Source organism: Capricornis sumatraensis, chromosome 1 (genome assembly GCF_032405125.1).
Source record: "Capricornis sumatraensis isolate serow.1 chromosome 1, serow.2, whole genome shotgun sequence".
In the NCBI taxonomy this organism is placed as follows: domain Eukaryota; kingdom Metazoa; phylum Chordata; class Mammalia; order Artiodactyla; family Bovidae; genus Capricornis; species Capricornis sumatraensis.
Genome location: NC_091069.1, coordinates 116,948,800 through 116,974,570, shown reverse-complemented (window position 1 = coordinate 116,974,570; position 25,771 = coordinate 116,948,800). Strand labels below are relative to the sequence as shown.

Sequence of the window (25,771 nt, the reverse complement as noted above, 5' to 3'; positions counted from 1 at the left end):
CGACTCAATGGACATGAGTTTGAGCAAACTCTGGGAGATAGTGAAGAACAGGGAAGCCTGGCATGCTGCAGTCCATGGGGTCACAAAGAGTTGGACATGACTGAGCAACTGAACAACAAATAAACTATATTTAAATCTATTCAGTCTTTGAGTGGATCTTGAGAAAGCAAAACAAGACATACAGCTCTGTTGTTTCTGTCTAGTTTTTATGTAATATTGAGTAAGTTTTTCTCCTTCCTCCCTTTTCTCCTCCTCTTCATTACTTTCTCTGTGCTAGTTGCCAAAGTGTGACAAGTCAGATTCATGCATTTATGTAATAAATAAATTCATGCATTTATTTAAATAAATTGAACAGCCCTCACATGTGAGACGCTGTGCTAGGCACTAAGGATTCATCAGAGAACAGGACAGACCAAAAAAAAAAAAAAAAAAAATCCCTCCTTTGGGGAGTTTCTACTGAAATGAGAGAAGTGTGTGCTCAATCACTTACTTCAGTTGTGTCTGACTCTTTGTGACACTATGGACTGTAACCCACCAGGCTCCTCTGTCCATGGGATTTTCCAGGCAAGAATACAGGAGTGGTTCACCATGCTCTTCTCCAGGGAATCTTCCCCACCCAGGGACTGAACCCATTTCTGCCTGCATCTCCTGCATAGCAGGTGGATTTCTTACCTGCTGAGCCACCTGGGAAGCCCTGTATGAGAGGACAATTAGCAAATAAGAGAGTAAAACATGAGTAAGGTGGTATCAAGAAGAAAAATGGTGGCGGGAAGGGGTATAGAAAATTCAAGGGGCAGGGAGGGAGTGCAGTTATTTTTTTAAACTTATTTGGCTGTGCTGAGTCCTAGTTGCAGCACACGGGATCTTCCATCTTCATTGCGGCACGGGGGATCTTTAGCTGTGGCATGTGGGATCTAGTTCCTTGACCAGGGATGGAACCTGCGCCCTCTGCATTGGGAGTGTGGAGTCTTAGTCACTGGATCACCAAGGAAGTCCCGAGGGAGCGTCGTGTTTAACTGACGTGGTCAGGCACAACATCACCCGAACAATGACATTGGATCAAAGACCTAAACGAGACAAGGGAAGCAGGTGAATGGTTCAACAGTGGCTCGTGACTGTTGGTCAAAGCAACTGGAAGAACGGTGGTGTCATTTATTGAGAAGGGAAACACTAAAGAAGGAGCAAGACAACTGGAATTTGACATTGATTGCAACGAGGGTGAGATGTCTATTAAATGTTCAGATGAAGAGATCAGCAGGCAACAGGGAATCTGGAGTTCAGGGGACAGGTCCAGGATGGGAAATGTAAAGACATCGCCGTACCCAAGGGAATTAAGCCTCACTCTTTTCTGCCCCAATCTTTTGTTGCTAGTTAATTACACTAGGCAGATCAAGAAAAGGGAATGGCTGTCACCTCTACTTAGCCCAGTAGAATTTTTTTTTTCTAATATAGTGGTTTTGAAACATGTCCACAAGTTCTTTGATTTACTTCTCATCGACAGATGGAGTCTATATCACTTTCCCTTGACCTGAGAGACAGGATCTTCAATTTCCTGGCATAAACCATAATGAAAAAGAATGTATATGTGTGTATAACTGAGTCACGTTGCTGTACAGCAGAAATTAATACAACATTGTAAATTAATTATACTTCAATAAAAAAGAATACCCTTCTACTTGTTGGACACTCCTTTGTAGCTAATACTCATATCCATTTACAATATATCAGACAATGTTCTAAACAATCCACATTTGTTAACGAGTTGAATCTTCATGACCTCTCTAGGGAGTACTTTTATTATCTTATTTTACAAATGAGGAAACCAAGACAGAGCCTGGGTCGGGTCTGCACTCTTGAATCAGATGCTAATCTGGCTTTTACTTAAAAAAAAACCCAAAGTAAGTAAAACATTGGCCTGTGATTGAAAATATTGGTTCAAAGTTTATTTATAACAGTAACAAATTTCCAGAAGAAGATGAATTTAATGACCCATGCAGTCATTATAATGGCATTTTAAGGGTTTTTAAAAATGAAATGAGAATATGTGCATATCAAGGCAAGGAAAAAGCAGGATACGGGCTCCAAGCTATGACCAAAACAATGGCAAGTGGGGTAAATGTATGTGATTTCAAATTACTAAAAGCATATACGCAAAGGTGTTAAGAGTGCTTTCCTCTGGATGGAGGGATTATGAGTGAATCTTTTTTCTTCTTGTATTCTGTATTTTCTATAATTAACAGGCATTGCATTTATAATCACAATGCATGTTATTAAAATAAAAATAGGAATCTGGGCCTGGAATGCAGGGAAAGGGCCTAGGTTAAAGCTACTGCTTTGCACACCAATTATTACTAATATTTTCCAGGTGGCTGTGTATAGAAGAGAACCCTGAAGGCAGAGCCTTGGGGCCCACCAACATCCAAAGCAGTGATTCCTATGACATTCCCTGGCTTCTGTAATCACTGCGGTGGGGGGCGGGGAGTGCTCTTGCAAAATGCACGGTCTTAATTTGGCCTCAGGTTTCTCCAAAATAACTTACAAAATAAGGACAGAGTGCTGCAGCATTCTCAATAAACAAGAATAACTTCCCTGGAGGTCCAGGCAGACTCTGAGCTGCCACTGCAGAGGGGCACGGGGTTCCATCCCTGGCTGGGGAACTAAGATCCCACATGCTGCAAGGTATGGCCAAAAAAAAGAAAAGAAAGAAAAGAAACTTAAGGATGAAGAAGCTGCACTTTAGGTTTCAAGGTCATGGAAAATCAGTTTTGAATTGCTGGGATGCCAGAACATTGTTCACAGGTGCTCTCGATGGGGAACTTACTGAAGGGTCAGCTGCATCCACCTTAAAGATGTCTGGGAACACAAGACTGGCAGAGAGAGCCCACATATTCACCTGCGGGGCTAAGACTAAAATGATGGGTGGTCTGGGATCATGGGCTGGAGAAAAACATGTCAATACCTATGGACTGATAAAGTGGATCAAATACGACAACTACCAAAAAATGGGAGAGAGAAAAGGGGGAAAGGAGAGTAAGACCGCACCGATTGTTGTATAGTCAGGTGGGAGGCAAAGGATGTTGCTTACAAAAGACAGGTAGCAAAAGGTAAAAAAAAAAAAGGGTTTAAGAACACTGGAAAAAATATGAATACAACAGTAATCCCTAGAATAAAAATAAAAAGCTTTCTAAACCACCCCCTTCCCACATTGAGTCCTTCCCTCATAGAGATAGTAAATATAATACACTCAGTAATTATAGGAGATATGAAAGAATTGAGAGCAAACACAGCAGTCATATGATAAAACTGAATGGGCCTAACTTGTCTATTAAAAGATTTTCAATTTGGCTCACATAGTAAAAACTCAACTCTGTGCTGTATACAAGACACTCACTTAAAATGCAATTGAAAAAACTAAAAATAAAGGCTTGGGCAAAGATCTACCGGGCAAATAGTAACAGTGAAACAGCAGGAGTTGCAATCGTGATAGCCAAGTAGATTTTGTCTAAAACGAAACACATAAATAAACAATTCAGAGATATAAAGTGGCCATCGAACAAACAAAATAATTTCCAACTTCACCCATAATAAATAAATATGAATGAAAACTGTATTGAGATGCCATTTTTTATCCATCAGACCGGCCAGGCCAAACTTCCTGAAAATCTCATTGAACTTTGGCCTGGACAACTACCACTATAATTCTATTTTGTAGCACTTTAGTTAAATTACCTATTGACTAATCTCTGGACCATCAGAGAATTCTTTCATTATACCTTAACTTGAAGAATAAGATTATAAAGCTTTATTCTTTTTCTCCACAATTATATATATGTCCATTTCCTTCTCCAGATACAGAATTGTGTGTACATATATGTGTATATATATATATTTTCAGTAGCTTTGAAATGATCAATCTTAAAGCGTGCAACTATGGGCATTAAAGGATGGCTTGGGAGTAGCATCATATGTTTGGAAAGGTTTGGTTTCATTTCATTACTGTGCTTCATTACTGTTATATTAGGACTTGGGCTTCCCATGTGGCTCTAGTAGTAAAGAACCCGCCTGCCAATGCAGAGATGTAAGAGACAAGGGTTCGAACCCTGGTTTGGGAAGATTCCCTAGAGGAGGACACGGCAACCTACTCCAGTATTCTTGTGTGGGTAACTCCATGGACAGAGGAGCTTGGTGGGCTACAGTCCACAAGTCGCAAAGAGTGGACATGACTGAAGTGACTTAGCACCGATCTCCCCGTGTTCACTACCTCTCTGGGTCAGGCGAAATGGAACTGTTGGTTATACATGTAAACTGTCACGTTAAGCATCTTCACATAGCAGTCACGTCTAATTGCCCTCAACTGCAAGAGGGAGATCAGTGTTTTGTTCTCCTGAAAATAAGACATGTTCAGATGAGTTTTAATTGAGTCGCTCATACTGCATAGTGGCCTGATAAAACACTTTTGATTAATTCTCTGTGCTTAGCGTTTAAAAGGCTGCCATCTAAGGCTACAAGGTGCTGGTTGGTTCTCATGCTCCCCTGTTCACAAGTGCAGCACAGCACCACCACCAGGGTCAGCTTGTTCTTGGACACTTGGAATAGCAGTGACCCAGGCTTCTCCCAATTGGTGCTAGTGGTGAAGAACCTGCCTGCCAATCAGGAGACATGAGACTCAGGTTCTGTCCCTGGGTGGGAAGATCCCCTGGAGAAGGAAATGTAACACACTCCCGTCTTCTTGCCTGGGGAATTCCATGGACAGAGGAGCCTGGCGGGTTACAGTCATGGGGTCCCACAGAGTCAGACTGAAGTGACTTAGCACACACACAGACTTTTCCAATTAAAAATCACGAACAGTGTATGTGACACTGTTTTAAAATAGACATGCAGCAGAGGTTCTCAAGTGGGATGGTTTTGTCCCTCGTAAGGGACATCTCACGATATCTGGAGACATTAAAAAAAAAATATAGACTATTCAAAAAAGTTAACTTAACTTTGGTTGCACTGAGTCTTGGCTGCTTTTGCTCAGGCTTTCTCTAGCTGCAGCAGGAGGGCTTCTCAACACGGTGGCATGAAGTGGATGGAGACCAGGAATGCTCCGAAACATCTTACAATGTTTGAAACAAGGACTTACTCCCTGCAAAATATCAACTGTGTGATGGCTGAGAATACTGCTTAGTCGCTAATGATCAGCTGGTCTTAACTTGTATTTTCCTAGAACTTTTCTCTTCAGGTTTTATTAGAAACTGTTACAATCTGTTTGTATGTCTGTGTTCTCCCAAACTTCACATTGAAGTCCTGATGCTCACTGCGATGGCACTGGGAGGTGATTAGGTCATGAGGGTGGAGAATTCATGAATGGGATTAGTGCCCTCCTAAGAGAGGCTCCAGAGAGGTCCTAGCCCCTTCCACCACGTGAGGACGCAAGAACTCTGCGACCTTGAAGAGGACTCACCTGACCATGCCGGCACCTTGATCTCAGACTTCTATCCTCCAGAACTGTGAGAAGTAAATTTGATTTTTTTAAGCTCTTTTTAAAAATTTATTTTTAAATAAATTTTTAATAAAAAGGATTAATTGCTTTGCAATGTTTAGTTTCTGCCATACATCAACACGAATCAGCCACAGGTATACAAATGTCCCCTCCCTCGTGAACCTCCCTCCCACATCCCACCCGATCCCCAAATTTCTGTTTATAAGCCACCCAGTAGCTTGTAATATTTTATTATAGTAGCACGAATGGACTAAGACGGGGACAAAGCTGAGGGCCAAGATATGGCAGCAAAGTAGTTTGGACCAAGTGAAGACTGAGTTGGGTCTATGAAGCATTTTACTAAAGCTGGGAGATGCCTGTTGGCCCTAGTTTTCAGCTTGGACTTACTGTTAAGACACAACAGGTGTGGATACCCTGCATCAGAAAGCTCTCATCAGTCTTCCGATGACTCAGGAGCAGAAGGTGGTTACCATGGAAGCATTCACGACAGCACAATGCCGCTCCTCCAAGAACGTATTTATTTACATGAAAACACCATTTTATACAAATTGAAGACAAATCTTGAAGGGTTTGTCCAGGCTTGCCTTCCCCATTCCCTGATTTTGTCCCTTCCACTCTCACCTCTTTTTGGTATCATAAATAAAGGGTTTTAGACTGGGTGAAAGAACCTGAATCTACCTCTTTTTCCCCATCCAAAATTACTTTGAATATTTAACGTCCATAGTCATCCTTCAAAGAAAACTCTTGCCGAGAGTCATTTTATTTAATTTATTTATGTAATACAGTGTAGAAAGCTATCATGGTCATACGCAATGATCCTGTACAATCATCCTGCAGAAAAGATTTTTGGGAGAATTCTTGGTAAATTGAGACCAGCAGAGCGCTCCCACCCCCACCCTCCCCAACCCGTGAAAGTGCTTACAATGAACAGGGAGTCTTTGCTTTATCAAAGATCTGAAGATACATGGACGAAAAAAGCTTCAATTCTCAATGCCTAATGTGTGCACATAAAACAGGCACGAAGAAATAAATGTCTATCCTCATAATTCCTATATCACACATATAGCAGAAGCAGCAATCTGTACAGTAAAATGCAATTGTGGAAAAAACTCCTCTAACTCATTTGGAGTACATAAAAACGTTGAACTTTAAAATGCATAGTGATCAGGAAAAGAATACTTAGGCAAGAGAAGCAGCTAAACCCACACGTTCACAGAAAGCATTCCCCCATCGATTCTTAAAGCATGTTTCAAAGTAGGACTTAGTTGGGTCACAAACCACAAGGATAATATACAACTGGCTAAGGGGCTACGTGATAAATAATCAGGAGAGGATCTATTCATGCACTAGTTGGATACAGCTAAATTCTTTACAGTACACAAAACCCATTAATAATGTAGTGTAGAGACCGAAATGACCGAAATGTGAAGAGAGAGAATACATTACTGATTTGTATATTAATTCAAGTTCAGGCATCTACTCGTGTTACAGCACAGCTGTCGAAAGGCGATAATGAGTAAATAATAAAACAGAAGGGTTTGCTTTTCTCCACGTTATTCTCTAAATGAACACCGATGGGTAGTGAAGCAATGGTTTTGCTGTCCGATTTCAGAGGCTGCTGCGGCGGTCGTCTAGTTCTGCATCTGCTCAAAGAACTTATAAGTTGGGTTTTCGTAGCCGTTCTGCTGCATTTTAGAGAGGTGGCGCTCCTCTGGGGTGACAGCAGCGTCAACCTGCAGAGCAAGAACGAGGACAAATGAGTTAAAAAAACAAAAAACAAAAAACAATCTTTTAATAGCGCACACGGAGAAGCCAGAGAAAGATAAGGTGCACTGTACTCTTTTTTTTTTTTTTTAAGCCAAGATTGCAGAACACCCACAAATTGTCCTTTCTTTTCCACTCTGACGTAGAGTAGAGGAGAAGGAGGTCTTCCCTGGAGCTCAAATGGTAAAGAATCCACCTGCGATACAAGAGACCCGGGTCGATCTCTGAGTCGGGAAGATCCTCTGGAGGAGGGCATGGCAACCCACTCCGGTATTCTTGCCTGGAGAATCCCAGGGACAGAGGAGCCTGGTGGGCTACAGTCTGTGGGATTGCAAACAGTTGGACACGACTGAGCGACTAACACTACTAGAGGAGAAGGCGGCGACAGAGGATGAGATGGTTGGATGGCATCACTGACTCAGCGGACATGAGTCTGAGCAAACTCTAGGAGACAGTGAGGGACAGGGAAGCCTGGCGTGGTGCGGTCCATGGGGTCGCAGAGTCGGACACCACTGACCGACTCAGCAACGCCTGAGCCCACCAGTTACGCAGACACTCCATCTGGCCACTAGGTGGCGCTCAAACCCTTGACCGGCTGGCTTGCCTTATGCGGTGCTCATTGGTTGCTTCCCTCTCTTAGTAGTAACTGGATACGCTTAAGGCAATAAATATTATTCTCTTCCCCTGTTGGCTTGAAAAAGGACAAAAGGCTTCCATGAAAGACTGTTTCAAAAGTGTAGTGTCAAGCTAGGAGAAAAAAAAGTTCGAGTATTAGAGAGATTTAGCTAAGCAGCTGTGTCTGACTCTGCAACTCCATGGACTGTAGCCAACCAGGCTCCTTCGTCCATGGGATTTTCCAGGCAAGAATACAGGAGTGGGTTGCCATTCCCTTCTCCAGGAGACCTTCCTGACCCAGGGATTAAACCCAGGTCTCCCACATTGTAGGCAGACACTTTACCGTCTGAGCTACCAAGGCAGTTATGCTTGTGGCTCAGCGGTTAAAGCATTTGCCTCCTATGCGGGAGACCCGGAGTTCAATTCCTGGGTCGGGAAGATCCCCTAGAGAAAGAAATGGCAACCCACTCTAGTATTCTCACCTAGAGAATCCCATGGATGGAGGAGCCTGGTAGGCTACAGCCCAAGGGGTCCCACAGAGTTGGACATGACTGAGCAACTTCACTTTTCACTGACACTCAAAATCTGAACTGCTGAGTATCTCTGCACCCTTGTTTTAGTTTGTCCCCGTTTTTACCAAATTTAATACGCTAAAGAGGCACACGGAAGCAGAGATGGCTCTTGGAGGGAGCTTTCCTGATCAGTTAAGGTGAGGGGGGAAAATCCAAATATATTTTCTCTGGGGTCTGTTCCCTTTAATGGGTTCCTTCAGATAAAAGTGGGTGCAGTAACGGCAGAATTCTGGACACTTCAACGTGAATACAGATGAGGAACAACATTTAGCGATGAAGCACAGTGGAGTCCAAGCTGCCAGCTCCAGGAGACCGGAAAGGGATGCAATTTGCATAGAATACACGGTGCAGACCCCTTGGGAGGGTGCTACCTGGACATCCTGCTCTAGGATTGACTAACAGAAAACCACCACCGTGGTGTCCGTTTAAAATCCATGGAGGGGCAGGAGGGAAAAAACAGGCTGGGGTAGCTCTGAGAGGCTGAGGAATGGGAGAGAGGGAGACAGTCACTCTTGACAGGGAACTGTGAGGTTTTCCGGCGTAGGAGTCTCCTTCCCAGAAAACCTGCACCTGCCACTGATAAGAGCAAAAGGGAAACTTCTGTACCTCCACTCCGTCTGACCCCCCAACAATACTGTTAACTCCATTCTGCCTTTACATTTATACTGAAATTCTGGGAGGGGATGTTCATTTTCTCTCCCCGCCCCAGGAGGCTGTAGGTGTCTTGAAGGTAGGATCAGTTATATTTTCGTTTTGGTACTAAGTGTTACACATTCCTGGCAGGTGCCTAAATGATCAATTTCTGCTTGATTAAACTTAAGTGGGTTTCGGAAAAAAAAAAAAAATGATAAAGAACATACTGTTCCAGATTATTATTTTTAACTGAGCACTAAAATTCTAAAAGTACGTCTGGCTAAAGATTTAAACAGATGCCCTCTGTTGATATTGTGGGTCCTCTGAGTTGTAAACTTGGTTTTGTCCTCCCAGGGTCTCTGTCAGGGCCAGCTCCACTTACTCTCTGCAAGCCGAGCCAGATGTACGTTTCGCGCGGGGTAGGGTGTTCAGCAAAAAAGCAAGAGAGTTCCAGAAAAACATCTATTTCTGCTTTATTGACTATGCCAAAGCCTTTGACTGTGTGGATCACAATAAACTGTGGAAAATTCTGAAAGATATGGGAATACCAGACCACCTGACCTGCCTCTCGAGAAACCTATATGCAGGTCAAGAAGCAACAGTTAGAACTGGACATGGAACAGACTGGTTCCAAATAAGAAAAGGAGTATATCAACTGTATATTGTCACCTGCTTATTTAACTTCTATGCAGAGTACATCATGAGAAACGCTGGGCTGGAAGAAGCACAAGCTGGAATCAAGATTGCCGGGAGAAATATCAATAACCTCAGATATGCAGATGACACCACCCTTATGGCAGAAAGTGAAGAGGAACTAAAAAGCCTCTTGATGAAAGTGAAAGTAGAGAGTGAAAAAGTTGGCTTAAAGCTCAACATTCAGAAAACAAAGATCATGGCATCTGGTCCCATCACTTCACGGGAAATAGATGGGGAAACAGTGGAAACAGTGTCAGACTTTATGTTTTTGGGTTCCCAAATCACTGCAGATGGTGACTGCAGCCATGAAATTAAAAGACACTTACTCCTTAGAAGAAAAGTTATTACCAACCTAGATAGCATATTCTAAAGCAGAGATATTGCTTTGCTGACTAAGGTCCAGCTAGTCAAGGCTATGGTTTTTCCAGTGGTCATGTATGGCTGTGAGAATTGGACTGGGAAGAAGGCTGAGTGCCAAGGAATTAATGCTTTTGAACTGTGGTGTTGGAGAAGACTCTTGAGAGTCCCTTGGACTGCAAGGAGATCCAACCAGTCCATTCTGAAAGAGATCAGCCCTGGGATTTCTTTGGAAGGAATGATGCTAAAGCTGAAACTCCAGTACTTTGGCCACCTCATGTGAAGAGCTGACTCATTGGAAAAGACTCTGATGCTGGGAGGGAATTGGGGGCAGGAGGAGAAGGGAACGACAGAGGATGAGATGGCTGGATGGCATCACTGACTCAATGGGTGTGAGCCTGAGTAAACTCCGGGAGTTGGTGATGGACAGCGAGGCCTGGCGTGCTGCGATTCACGGGGTCGCAAAGAGTCGGACACGACTGAGCGACTGAACTGAACTGAACTGAACTGAACTGAAGATGTTCAGGTTTCTAGCATATCTGCTGTACCTCAAACAGTCCACAGAAGAGAAGAAGTACTTATCTCTTTGCTGAATACATGAAAACTTACAATTGTGTTATTACTGTTTTAAAACAAAAATAACTTTCCCCTCAGATACTGAAACCAGCACAGGCAAGAAGAAGTCAACTGTCTGTTGGCCACACACATGGAGACCTTAAATTAGCTGGAACCAGAGGACTGGTGACCTTGATTCTCCAAATACCACCTGGCTACCTCACCACCGGCCAACAGAAGGATGTCCACAAGCTGACCAGACATCCTATGACCTTCTCTCTCACAGTGTCTTTAAAAACCCTTCCCTGAAAAGCCACCAGGGAGGTCAGGTCTTCCGAGAAGTAGCCGCCCATACCACTTGCTTGGCCTTGCAACAACCTGTTCTCCTGAGTTCAGGTTTTTTTTTTTTTTTTTTTAAGATTTCTCATTTAAGTGAAGTCTCACAGTATTTTTCTTTTTCTCTGTCTGGCTTATTTTGCTTAGCATAATACCCTCAAGGCTCATCTGTGTTGTCACAAATGGCAGAATTTCCTTCCTTTTAATGGCTAAATCATATTCCATCACGTGTATCACATTGTCTTTATCCATTCATGCACTAATTGGCACTGAGTTTGTTCCCATGCCTCGGTTATTGTAAATAAGGCTGTGCTGAACACAGGAGTACAGATATCGTTTCTAGATACTGATTTCATTTCCTTTGGATGCATATTCCCAAGTGGAGTTGCTGGGCTGTATGACAGTTCTGTGTTCAGTTTCTTGGGGAACCTCCTTACTGTTTGCACAGTGACTGCAGCACTCACTAGCTGGTGTTCTCCAGTCACGGTATAGAAATCATCTTCCATCCCTCGACATGATGTCCTAGCACCAACAGACCTGCTCTCTGGTGTTTGTCCTTATCGGTCCAGGAGGAAAAACGTGGTGCTACAGTTTGTGTCGTATATTTGAAAGCTGTTTAAAAGAATAGATCTTCAAAGTTCTTACAACAAGAAAAAAACCTGTAACTGTGTGAAATGAAAGTTGTTCACTAAACTCTAGTATTCTTGCCTGGAGAATTCCATGGACCAAGAGGATCGTGGCAGGCTTACAGTTCATGGGATCGCAGAGTTGAACACGACTGAGCGACTCACTTTCACTTCCAAACTTATTTTGGTAATCACCTCACCATATGTGCATATATCAAATCATCAAGTTGCAAACTTAAAACTGATACAGTGTTATGTATCAGTATATCTCAATAAAACTGGAATAAGCTGGTTTCCCCAAGGTTACTTTATGACTCCGCCTCATGGGCTTTTCAGTCTGCGCGGGAGCTGGAATGACTGCCTTGGCTAATCTCAACACAGCTGGAACAGACATAAAATTCCACTGGGAGGACACCGCGCCAACGGATCCTCCACATTGCTATCCCTGGGGGAATAATCAGAGATGTTTCCCCAGCCCTTTCTCTTCCTTTGATCTGCTCTGTTTTCAACAAATGAGGTCACTGGGCTTTAATCGGCAGTTGTGTCATTAACCAGGAACTTGTAAGTTACAACGCCGTCATTAAAGCTCAGCACCAGTAAGGAGAGATTTCCCTCACTCTCCGAATCTGCTTGCAGAGAAATAGCCTGTCTGCAGCCCTGAGACGTTAGAACGTGGGCATCTTTTTGCTCTGTGCCACCTCTTAACCGAGATTTCAAAGAATGTGGAGATTAAAAAGCATCTTGCCTCAGAGATCAGGCACTGCTACGTGTCTGAGTGCGGAAGGAAACATAATGCTGCTTGACTGCTGGGGTATTAAATGTGCATTAATACGAGTTTACCCGAACCTAGGTCAGCCCTCACAGTGGCTGCACTCATCAGGGGCAGGGCAACAATTAAACGGCTGATCTCCTCTTCGAAGGCCAAAGCCAAACTCTTATTTAACAGAGCACAGCCAGAAATGCGAGGCTCAGAGGATGGTATGTGAGTCAGGCAGCTAACTTTCCTGTCTTTTCCCAGCCTCCTTCAGTTCAGTTCAGTTCAGTTCAGTCGCTCAGTCGTGTCTGACTCTTTGCGACCCCATGAATCGCAGCACACCAGGCCTCCCTGTCCATCACCAACTCCTGGAGTTCACTCAAACTCACGTCCATAGAGTCGGTGATGCCATCCGGCCATCTCATCCTCTGTCGTCCCCTTCTCCTCCTGCCCCCAATCCCTCCCAGCATCAGAGTCTTTTCCAATGAGTCAACTCTTCACATGAGGTGGCCAAAGTACCGGAGTTTCAGCTTTAGCATCAGTCCTTCCAAAGAACACCCAGGACCCAGCCTCCTTTCTACTTGCTAATTCTTGTGACCCTCTGCCGCTGGGAGGGTGGCTCATGTTTCCCCAGTCTTGCAGTGGGGCAGCTTGGAGCTACAGGGGAAGGGATTACCTTTACAGCGTGGCATCCGCGGAGTGTGGATGGCATCTTTTTATCCCCAGCTCCTCGAAAGCTAAAGGTGGAATGCTGAGTGCTCTGGTCCATGGATAAACCCACCACTGAAGGAAGTCAGGGGGAGCCTTCCTGCCCTGCAGGGCTCAGTCATCTGTCACTCACAGCTCAGCCATAGCCCTGCTGCTGGCCACCCACCACGTGAGGGCCAGCCCACCGTGACCCTGGGGCCTCAATATCACTTCCTTTCAAGTGGAGCTGGGGGAAGACGGAGCCAGTGGGAAGGGATTACAGAGCAATGGAGCAGGGGGCTGAGTTCTCCCTCCTGCCTCTTTCCCCACCCCCCACCCCAGGCAGGAACCAGGTGTCACTGGCTGAGATGAAATCTCACCTGCACGGCACCTCCGAGCACCCCTTCTTTGGACTTTCTGGGAGCAATGACTGATCTGAAGTCTTCAGCTTCTTCAGAGACCCTGGGACACTCTCTACACTGAACCCCAGCTTGGCTTGCATGGGCCACTGCTACTGACCTTTCATCTCTTCTAGTAACCTTGAAATGTTGGTTTTTCTACTGTGTACATGTTCATTTTCATGTACACTGTAGAGAGCTGAGCCCAAAGAGCTCAATCCATCTGGTCCCAACACCATCTTGAGTAGAACTTTTGACTACTGTTTGGCTAATGCCCTCTTCCTACCCCTCTCTCCCTGAACTCGACTCTTTGAAGCCACTTATTCCTTCACTATATGCAGAGGAATTTACAGCTTAACTATTAGACTGTAGACATAAAATCTGTTTGGATCTCTCCTTAATTTCTAGACTCCCCGTGCTTGGTGGTGGGGGGGTGGGGGGAGTCTTGGCTCTCATGTAGGTGCTTTAAGCTCGGAGGAGGGCCAGTGAACATCCTGCTTGAATTTTATTCGGTAGGGCAACCAGCAGGATGCGTGTTGATGGGTGACCCTTTATGCATGGCACTGAGTCAGGCCCAACAACAGAATCTCAGCCTGTAAAGATTTACCATTTCAGGTCATCTAGGTGGACAAAGGCTTCCCAGGGGGCTCAAGTGGTAAATCCACCTGCCACAGCAGGAGTTGCAGGTTCGGGAGGGTCCCCTGGAGAAGGAAACAGCAGCCCACTCCAGTATTCTTTGCCTGGGAAATCCCATGGACAGAGGAGCCTGGCGGGACTACAGTCCATGGGGTTGCAAAGAGTCAGACACCACTAAGCATGCTTGCACCGCAGGTGGACAAATAATAGAGGATAAGATAAACTCAGCACGTAAAATAACCAGAGAGTGTGAGAACACCAGGAACCTGGGAAGGAAGGCACACACTCGGAGAACAGCAATGAAGTTTCCAAGTTAATCATTTATCGCTTTTAGTAACCTCGCTATGTTGGTTTTCTACTGTGTAGATGGTCATTTTCATAATTACATTTCCTTATTTCCCTAAGTAGCTCAGTTATATTTATTGCCTACATCAAGTAATTTTTCAGGCACATCCCGGGACTCCCCTGCCATGCTGACGCTTTCCTTTGACCTTCTAGTTTCTACTCCTGCTGTTTGCTTCCAATCTCCTGCAGATTTTGAGTCTACCTTCGATTTTTCTTTCTTTCTTTAATATTTATTTGGCTTCCCTGGTCTTAGTTGCAGCATGTAGGATCTAGTTCCCTGCCCAGGCATTGAACCAGGCAGGGCCCCCTGCATTGGGAGTGTGGCGTCTCAGCCACTGGACCACCAGGGAAGTCCCATCCCTTCACTTTTTCTTCTGTTGCTTCCCATTTCACCTTTCCAAACTGCCAGACTGTTCTACACCCCTGCTGTTAGTGGTTGCTAGATGCCTCCACTAAAACTTGACTTTCTGCCAGGAAGAAAGGACCCGCAGCGACATAGTTTTATAACGTCACAAATCTGACAGCACACTCCTTCAGCAGAGTCATCCGCTGTAGCTCCATAAAAAGCTAAATAAGGAACCCTTTTACTCAGATCAGAGATGACTAGGGGCAGGGGATAGGAGACCTCTGGTGTTCCAGTTATCAGATCTGCGAAAAAAATTTTTAAATTTCTTCAATCAAGAGGCTTTATGCCACTTCTTTCCTGTTAAAGGTGAAGTCTCTGTCCCGAAGGTGTAGAAGAAGAGAGAGTGCCAAGATACATTTGAAAATGTTCAGTGTCAACTGACATGAGTGTAGAAAAGACCCATCTGCTCCTAACAGAACCTGGGGTCAGTGGGATTTGCAGAACCTCACTGGCAGGACAATGGTGGGTAATTCAGTGGGTGCTGGGATCGTTAACCACCAGAGATGGTGTGTGCAGTCTGGGGAACAGAGTAACAGAGAGCTGTCTGGTCACTCCTGGAGGCACCAGCGAAGCACTGGCGTCTCCGTGAGAAACCACGGCTAACGACATACAGGCTGGATTCCTGGCTTCATGATGAAGCAAGTCATTAAATCAATATTTACTGCTTAGTTTTGCAAAACAAAAACTAGCGACTGCTCACCTCCAACTGGTAACGTTTCTATGAATAAAAGCTCTAGGCGTGCTTCACTTCCTCATCTCTGTGATCTGCTGCAGCAACCCTTCCCCTAAGAAGGAGCGAGTCCCTGCAGACCAAAGCTTCTGTTGGGGTTTCTCCTCCATGGCTGAATTTTGTCCTGACAGACGTAGGACCACCCATCTGGGGATACCCATTCACTCATTTTTGTTCTTAGTGAAATAAGGTTACTCGTTAATGAAGCAGGTTAACCAGCTGTCTGGTCAAGGCTATGATTTTTCCAGTAGTCACGTATGGATGTGAGAGTTGGACTGTAAAGAAAGCTGAGCACCAAAGAATTGATGCTTTTGAACTGTGGTGTTGGAGAAGACTCTTGAGAGTCCCTTGGACTGCAAGGAGATCCAACCAGTCCATCCTAAAGGAGATCAGTCCTGGGTGTTCACTGGAGGGACTGATGTTGAAGCTGAAACTCCAATACTTTGGCCACCTGATGTGAAGAACTGATTCATTTGAAAAGACCCTGAGGCTGGGAAAGATTGAGGGCAGGAGAAGGGGACGACAGAGGATGAGATGGTTGGATGGCATCACCAGCTCAATGGACATGAGTTTGGGTAAACTCCAGGAGTTGGTGATGGACAGGGCGGCCTGGCGTGCTGCGGCTCATGGGGTCGCAAAGAGTCTGACATGACTGAGCGACTGAACTGAACTGAACCAGCTGGCAATAAACTTATTTCCCCGTCCTTAAGGGGAAGCAGCCCACTCAGACAGGCAGAGAAATGTGGGTGGGGGGAATCCCTTGCTTCAGCATATACTCTGAGAGCAATGGTGTTGAAACCCCCTTTCATGCTGCATCACCCCACCAGGTGAGCCAGCCCGGGTGCTCAGGCTGGGTTACAGTTCTGTGTGTCTGAATTTGGCTAGACTATCACCTTCCTGAGGGCTGGGATGGTATCCAGTGCCTTAGATGAAGATCTCTTCTAATACTCAACCCGGAACTTGACGAAGGTTTGGGTTATCTATGGACTGGAGAGAAAGGAAGACCTCTCCAGGGAGAAAGAGATGGTTTCTGGGCTCTTCACAACATCCTTCCTTTCAAAAAGAAGGAGGTGAGCAGAAATAAGGAAAAGAAACACCAAAGGAGGTGGGGCAGTCAGTCCAGAGGTTCCCAGTTGCTCTTAAGCTAACAAAATGAATGACAAGAGAAGGGCTGAAGGACTTCTCTTCCCACAGGGATGCTTTCTGGCTTAAAAATTAATTCATTTTTTCAGAACTGTGTTAAAGTGTCAACTGCTCTAATAGTCCAAAACCGAGGAGACCTTTTTCTGCTAACTAATAAAAAAAAATGTTTTTTAACCCAGGAAGCTATGTGTGTACATGCTAAGTTGCATCTGGCTCTTTTTGACTCCATGAACTGTAGCCTACCAGGCTCCTCTGTTCTTGGGATTCTTCAGGCAAGAATACTGGAGTGAGTCGCCATGCCCTTCTCCAGGGGATCTTTCTCGCCCAGGGACTGAACCCACATCTCTTATGTTTCCGGCACTGGCAGACAGGTTCTTTACCACTAGGGCCACCTGGGAAGCCCAAGGTTTGCTTAGATAATTATATAAAAGGCTTCCCTGGTGGCTCAGATGGTAAAGAATCAGCCTGCAATTTGGGAGACTTGTGTTTGATCGCTGGGTCAGGAAGATTCCCTGGAGAAGGGCATGGCAACCGACTCCAGTATTCTTGCCTGGAGAATTCCATGGGCAGAGGAGCCTGGTGGGCTGCCCATGGGGTGGCAAAGAGCCAGACATGCCTGAGCAACTAACACTTTCACTTTTCATATAAAAGGCAGGAGCGCTAACACTAAATATACATCAGTGATTCTCAAAACTGACTGTGTGCTTGATTCAGCTGTGAAAATTTTCTACACTGAGATTTCTAGCCTCCTATTCAGAAATTCTGTTTCCCAAGGTCTGGGGTGGGATCTGGGAAACGTGTCCTTGGAAATTGGTACCTTGTAAGTAAGTCTCAGCACGATCATGGCAGTCAGCTCCGAGACGCCTTGTTTCATTGCCTAGCATCAGGGCTCTGATGCGGACTGTATCCTCCCCAGATTCCCATGCTAAAGTCCTAATTCCCAGTACATAATACCCATATGTTTGTTGTTTAGTTGCTCAGATGTGTCTTACTCTTTGCGAACCCATGGACTGGAGTCCACCAGGCTCCTCTGTCCACGGGATTTTCCAGGCTGAATACTGGGGTGAGTTGCCATTTCCTACTCCAGGGGATCTTCCCGATGACCCAGGGATTGAACTCATGTCTCCCGCGTCTCCTGCATTGGCAGGTGGATTCTTTATCCCTATGCCACCCAGGAAGCTCTACTCTGACCTTGGGTCTACTGACTTTGACACTGAAAGAACACTTCTTTTGTCTGGGTCTGTTTTCTTATGTATAAAATGAGATCAATTAATTGATCCTTGAGACCTTTTCTTGGCTCCAGCAATTCTTAACTTCTGAAGATGTATTAATTCACTTTAATAGTTTCCTAAAAACTACATAAACCATGAGGCTCTCCTCTTCTCAACCTGCATTTTAAATGCATATAAGGAACGCATTCATACATTTTACTTTACGTCATGGGTTTAAGGAGTCATATTTGAATCTTGCAGCTTAATCTGTTTTGCTGGTGTAACTTACCACCTCTGTGTTGTACATATTCCTACTTCCCACAGGTTGGGGTGCTGGAAGAGTCTCGAGGAAATGGAATTGTCATTTTGTGGGTCTTCTCTCTATCTCCAGGGCCACTGCACTAACACCTTGAAACTAAGACATTTCTGGTGCAAGTGCAGGCTAATGACCTTGACTAACTTTGTATAAGTTGTTCAGCCCTTGGGTATGATGTGATTTTCTATGAAACTCTAAAGGTAAGGTTGGTTACTGAAAATTATTTACTATCACCTGGCTTGAGTTAGAAGTAACATGATTTACTTAAAAGTCCAGGAATGGGACATGCCTGGTGGTCCAGTGGTTAAGAATCCACCTTCTAGTGCAGGGGACACAGGCTTAGTCCCTGGTTGGGGAACTAAGATCCCACATGCCACAGCCAGAGAGCCCACACACTGCAACTGCTGAGCTTGCTAGTGCAAGGAAGACCCCAGCATAGTCAGAAGGAAAAAAAAAAAAAACCAGAAATAAATGTGTCAAAAATTTTTTTCGACAAAAAGCAGCCTTCTACTTCTTGTTATTTGTAACTTGAAAAAAATGTTTCACGGCAGTCACAATGTCCTTAAGCCAGGCATTATCCTTAGTATTATTTTGATATTTCAATACAAAATAAGAAGCTGAGATAGCATATATCCCCATTGCCTTGACCACAGTAGTTATAAGTCAGAATGAATAAAAACCAGAAGCAAGAAAACAGCTGCAACTTGAGCAGGAATGGGATTGTTTTTCCAAAGAAGAAATACTTGGATGATTCTAACATCAAGCAAGAGTTCCTTTATCCCAGCTGCAAACAGGCAGCCAGGTTCACTTACCTCCACCACTCCATGATGGATGGATGTGTACTGTTTCTTCTTCAGCATCACCAAGGTGATGACGATCACTGTTGCTATGACAACACCGCCCACCATGAGCCCAATGATGGCACCTTTGTTGGAACCCACATCTTCTGCAAAGAACACCTTGAAAGCAAATCAAGAAAAAGGATTGTAACTATGGGAGATATATGGATGAGGAATGTGAAAAGTTTCAGTATATCCAGTCTACATTTTATGCCGTAAGTTTGAATTGTTGGTCACTCACATTATTCGGTGCACACTTGAAAAAAAGCCGAATAATCCTGACTAAAAATGACATCTTCAGTTTGTAGAATAATGTACCACGTGCCTTCCTCAGTCCTGGAATGGCCACTCCCTCCTCCCCTTCCCCCCAATATGTCTTTAGGAAGGCAAATAGCAGCCTGCAAAGATCTGAAACCCTCTGATAGGTGGACATTCTGTTAAGCGGGGGAGGGCAGCTCTTAGATCTATCAGAAACTGGAAAGGCACGGTTCATGATTATGAAAGGAGGTCAGTATCTTCCCAGTCACAGCAGGTTTAAACTGGGAGACCTGATGCATGACAGCTATGCCTTAGGTACTTCTCCAAACCACAGACGCCGTCGTTTTCTTAGAAGGACATTTTCAATACACAGGAACATGCATTCTAAGACAAAGGCATTAAACAGAAGAAAAAAGGCATCTTGTTACCTACTTTAAGCCACAATAATGCTGCAAGACACTAATTAACCTTGAGAAGCTTCATATGCTTATAAGGCACTTATTTCAAAGAGAAGCAGCAGTCGGCAACAAGAGAAGAATTCTAATAGCCACACACTGACATGTGCTTTCTTACTATGATGTTTCTGGCAACCCAACTAAAAATGTTTTAGTCTCGATGTTTATTTGAGTTAAACATGAAAAGAATTTAGAGAATACTGTGAAGAAGAAATTTATTCAGTGATAAATTTATTATACTACATTCCTTCGTACTGTTTGTAAAAGCGAGTCATTATTTTTCATCTTTACTTGAACGGAATTATAAAAGCACACAGCAACTTCTATCATCTTTTATGTAAGGAGATGCTCCTATGCCAGATCATCTGGTTTAATGACTACAGAATATATACCACGTTTGCTGTATAAATTAATACAAATAGCTCCCTAAATAATTCTTTTGATATAATCTCAAGATAGTAAAATGACAGTCAAAACTAGAACTGACATCCTAGCAATCTGAAAAGGCAACATGAAATGCAGCAAATAATGCAAATTTCGAAGAGTTTTATTCATGGTTTATCTGCAACAAAACTAGAAACTGTTCATAATTATGCTTCTTTCTAAACAAATATACTCCCTCAACATATTTGTAAAGAACAAATCATTAATTAGCTAATGATACAAGTATGAGGTAATCAGAAATGTGTGTAAGTCTGGACATCTTCCTGTGTCTTTAAGAAAATACTGTAATTTTGTAATATTCATCGCACTAATTATAGTACATTATCTTATCAACTAGTTCAGTAGAGGGAGCTGATTCTCGTACTTGCTGCTGCCAGCATTAGTCACTGTCGCATTACAGGAGTTCGTGTAATTGCGGAGATGGGTTTTCATGACACAGGCACCAGAAAACGCAAAGCCACACATTCATCTTCAGCTCTCTGCCCCACCAGCATCCAACTCTTGAGCAGAATTCCCAGGTTTTTTTTATTAACCTCTTCAGCATCACCCAGATCAAGAGTGACCCTGATTCTATGATAACTGACACTGGATTAACCTGCCAAGGAAAACCATGCTTCAAAGAGTTCAGTGTGCTTTAACCGAAAAGATTATGGGAGTTAAGATGCAAATCTGAGTTGCAAGTCAGTTTTGGATTTGCCCCGGTTGTTTACAGTGAAAAGAGGCATGCATCAGACTTTACAGGTGCTTCTGTCGGAGTTTAATACTTGGATTTATAAATTTTATTCACAAATATTGGAAAGACAGTTTCCCTTGAAAGGAAAAAAGACACATACACTTATACACAGAGAAACAAAAGTAAAGTGCCTAAGAGCGTCCTTCTCAAGGATTATTACTGCTTTCAGAATTTTACTACCACCTTTATTCACTACTGAATGTGCAGTCAAATTGTTTCCATTATTAATTCAAGCTACTCACTGGACTTACTCTTAAGATGGGAGGAACCCTAACATCATGAAGGACTGATTTACCTGAGGCTTTTGGTAAAGGGCTTTATGTAATTACCTTAAAGGAAATGATGGGTGTTTTCTTATTTACTCCAATTCTAACATTTGGGGGGCGGGGAAGGGTGAGTGTATCTGAAAAGGAAGCCACTGTCTTTCCTGCCCAAGTCTTCTGCTGAACAGCACTGCTGGGGACAGCGCTCATCCACCCCTTCTACCCACCTCCAGAGGTCCCAGATGTCCTGCCCCTCAGGAAGAATTTAAAGGGTGGGGAGGGGACTGAAGGATGGGCAAGGGAGAGGCGAAGAAACCTAGGGAGAGAGTTCCAAACATGAAATTAAGCAAACGGCCAGGAATGCTGTTTTGTGAATCTAAGTAGTATTTGCATCTGTTTATTTGAGATTTTGATCCTTCACACAAACATACCAAAAGCCTGCTGTCCTAGAAAACAGACAGGAAGTAAATTAAAATGGCTGCTGGACTAGAAATTAATTCCATTTTAAGTCCTTTGTGAGTTTAACGGCTTTCTAGACCTATTTTTGTTGCTGTTCAGTCACTAAGTCGTGTCCGACTCTCCGTGACCCCGTTGACTGTAGCACACCAGGCTCCTCTGTTCTCCACTATCTCCTGGCATTTGCTCAAATTCATGTCCATGGAGTCGGTGGTGCTATATAACCATTTCATACTCTAAGAACTACCATCTTAAAGGGCCTCTTTCTTTTCTTCCTATTTTCATGATGAGCCTATAGGCAAGCATGTTATTTTTGTTTTAATCTTTTCCTTAACTGGATTTCTGGCCCAGGAGGAATGCGAGTCACTTGGCAAGACAGAGTGGCCGGAAGAGGTAGATTATGCCACCTACCAATTTTTAATTATTTTTTTAAGTTTTTCTTTTGTATTGGGATATAGCCGATTAACAATGTTGTGATAGTTTCAGGTAAACAGCGAAGGCCCAAACTCCCCTCCCATCCAGGCTGCCACATAACACAGAGCAGAGTCTCCTGGGCTCTGCAGTAGGACCGTGTTGGTTATCCATCTTAAAGATAGCTGTATGCACATGTCATCCCACAAGTTCATTCTCTCAGTCTGTGAGTCTGTTTCTGCTTTGTAAGTTCATCTGTATCATTTATTTTTTCACCTACCAATTTTTATTTATTTTTTAACTTTTTCTTTTGTATTGGGATATAGCCAATTAACAATGTTGTGATAGTTTCAGGTAAACAGCGAAGGGACTCAGCCATAGACATACATGGATCCATTCTCCCCCAAATTCCCCTCCCCATCCAGGCTGCCACCTACCAATTTTTGATGATGAACTTCATATCCTGAATCATGTCGGAATTCTGCATCCATCTTCACTTCAGAGATCTCTTCCGTCTTGATGTTTGTTAATCCCGAACCTGTATCACACCATAAGCATTGTACCATAATCAAAACACACAGGCCAGTTCATTTGTTTTATCTATAAACAATATCATTACAACACAAAGCCTACCAGAAGCTTCCCCTAAGCCTAAAGTTAGACAAAAATAGATTAACGACTTTCTTCAAGAAAAATGACACCCTATATTTAAATCCGTAACCACTACCTTTTTTCAACAAAAAGAAATTAAAGATTAAAGAAATTTGAACTTAAGGCTTCTATTGCCTTTAAGCACATGCTATAATTTTTTTTCTTAATGGGGAAAAATAGAAGTTAAATGCTAGTTGGGAGGGTGGCAAGGATTTGTTCCTAGAATATGCTGGCTTGGTTTAGGGGCTTATAGTTTAGCCTATAATGTGTCTCTTTCCTTCAGGAAAAGTAATAAAAGGCTTTAAAAATGAGCATTAATTACTTGGTAGAACAAAACTGCTACTTTGGGACTTTGTTTCTATTACAAATAAATTATGCTCATGCATCTATGCAGTGAAGCTCTGTAAAAATTGTATCATTTATTTAGTAAAGTGATTTAGTTGCAAATATTAATACAAAATGTAACTGGTTCATCTGCTGAATAAAGAAGTGCAGTATGTAATTTCTGAAAAATGTTTCTGTGGGACTAAGAGAATTTCTACTGTACTAATGCTTCTTTATAAATTACTATATGATCCTTACACTAATTGTTATCATGAATTTAATTTTTCTGATGATAATTTGAAGTTTAAAAACAAAATACAAACTAATTTTTAAAACCCAAAGTGAAAGAGTACAGTATAAATATGATTTACATGTTGTAGCATTTAAATATCAAAAGTCTGAATTTTAGGATGAGAATGGCTTCTAAAATCACCTGTTTTCTGCTCTTCCCACCCAGGGGTAAACTCTCAGCTCTACTTGAAAAGAGAGGAATAGATCAGTTTGCCTGCATTTTCAGACAGCTCTGTCTACTAGAATGGTGTTTCTTACACTAAGCCAAAATCAGTTTCCTTGTAACTTCCACTCTTTTTTCAACACAGAACAAGCCTGAACCTCCCTTCTGCACAATAGCCTTGAACAGATCAGAAACTCAAGAAGAGATGTCACGTTCCTGCTGATTTCTCTCCTACTTGGGCTCCAAGCTCCTTCAGCTCCCATGGGACCTAATTTCTTGCTTTTGGCCTATCGCTCTCACAATCTTATCTACAAGGTGCTGTGACACACATCTTGTTAAAAGTGAAAAGCAATGTCCACAGCATATGACGGGCCAGTCTAACAGCACACTCTATACAAAAGAGACAAGGGGACAATTTGACAGGATCCAGGGAGCTCATGCTGGTCGTGGCATATCACTGATTCCTTGGCCAATTGCTCAAAGAGCTTCCACTTAACAACCTATTCAAAAATGGACCCTAGATCGATATCAGTCTCCATCCGGAGCAGCCTGTGATGCTGTCTTCTCATCAGAACTATGTTTTTCTTATTCCTGTCTTCCTGGGTCTTGCTAATCCACAAAGATCAGTGAGAGCGGTTCTATGATCTTGCCCTCAAGTTCTCCTAGCCTGTGATTTACCTGGGTCCTAGGGACTTATACTTGGGTAGAGAAGTGTGGCAGTTAAAAAATATAGCCACTAATTATAGATACTCTTAGCATCAAGAGGTGGGACTTAATTCCCTTGTGTGTAGACCTGATATAGAGACCTGCTTCCGATGAACAGAATGTAGCAAAGTGGTGCTGGATGGCTTGAGGCTGGACTGAAAGGACAGCTTCCTTTGTAATCTATCTCAGATCACTTGGTCTGAGGAAAGTTGGCTGCCATGTTGTGAGGACACTCAAGCAGTCCTATTAAAAAGATTCACACGGGCAGGCACCAAGGTCTTCTGCCAAGTACCACGTGAGTGAACCATCATGGAAAAAACCTGACCAGCCCAGCCGAACCTCAAGCCCTCAGATGCATGCAGCTCTGACAGATGTCTTGACTGCAACCTCCTGAGAGACCTTGAGCCTTAAGCATCCAGCTAAGCCATGCCTGAGATCCTTGAAATTCATTATAAGAAGCGAAATGTTTATTTTTACGTTGCTAAGTTATGGGGTTATTTATTATATAGTAATAGATAGCTGTCACAAAAGACTGTGTGCTCAGGTGTGTCTCTTTGCGATCCCATGGACTGCAGCCTGCCAGGCTCCTCTGTCCACGGGATTTTTTTCAGGCAAGAATACTGGAGTGGGTTGCTATTTCCTTCTCCAAGGGAATCTTCCTGACCCAGGGATCAAACCCACGTCTCCTGTGTTTCCCGCACTGGCAGGTGGGTTCTTTACCATTGCGCCACTTGGGAAGCCCATTACAAAGGACTAGTGCCTTCTTTTCTCATCATCTTTCTAGGGCTTTGATTTCCTTTTAACAAAAGACCATTCTCTTCAGTATACACATGAAAGACAGAAGCACCATCAAAGCGGGACAATTTCTCCTTCTCTCATCTTTTAACTGGTCTGCTCAGCACACTGACCGTCCCTGACCCCTAACCCTGTCGCAAAAACTGTAAGGCTCTCCATTCTCATTTATGTTCCTGCCTTAAAATGATCAGCACTTTCTAATAAATTTCATCTTACTCTGATCTCTAATCTTCCTGATACAAGTTTTTATTCAGCTGTGACACTAATGCTTGTTTATCCCTCATTAGTTGTACATTTTTCTCTTTCTACAAACCCTTTTAAATCTGAGGTCTTATTGAACTAAAGTCATTTCTTTATACCTCACCTCTTTTTGTCATCAGGATCTAACAATGCAACAGTAAAGCTATATTTCTGAGATGTTAAGAAAACTGTCTTGAATACTCTTTCCTTCAAGATTTGTGAGACAGAATAACCACATTATAGAAAGGTAAAGAATGAGCTAGCTCTTCATCCAAAATTTTAAAAACCCACACTCTTCCTGAAAGGATACCAAGAGCATTTTCAATGGTCAAAAAATCTCCAAATTCATGCAGTAAGTCGGAACAACAGATAATTAATTATGGCACAACAGCTTGCAGGACTTTCAGCAGAAAAAAGAGTTCATTTTTTGTACAGTGTGTATAGTCAGTCACCGAAGAGCCTTTCATTAAGCAAATCT

At 43.3% G+C, this 25,771-nt stretch overlaps 1 protein-coding gene across 6 annotated transcripts in view; it reads right to left on the bottom strand.

The window, feature by feature from the left end:
• Positions 1-6,394: 6,394 nt before the first annotated feature.
• APP (amyloid beta precursor protein) overlaps positions 6,395-25,771 on the bottom strand; it is a 312,912-nt gene continuing 293,535 nt past the window's right edge. For all 6 annotated transcript variants that reach the window (XM_068970376.1, XM_068970377.1, XM_068970383.1 and 3 more), the window contains 3 exons: positions 22,562-22,662; positions 19,078-19,224; positions 6,395-7,218 (listed from right to left, as the gene is read on the bottom strand). In XM_068970376.1, the coding sequence (XP_068826477.1) occupies positions 7,117-7,218; positions 19,078-19,224; positions 22,562-22,662 (350 nt within the window). In that variant the 3' untranslated portion in view covers positions 6,395-7,116. The remainder of the gene's footprint in view (positions 7,219-19,077; positions 19,225-22,561; positions 22,663-25,771) is intronic.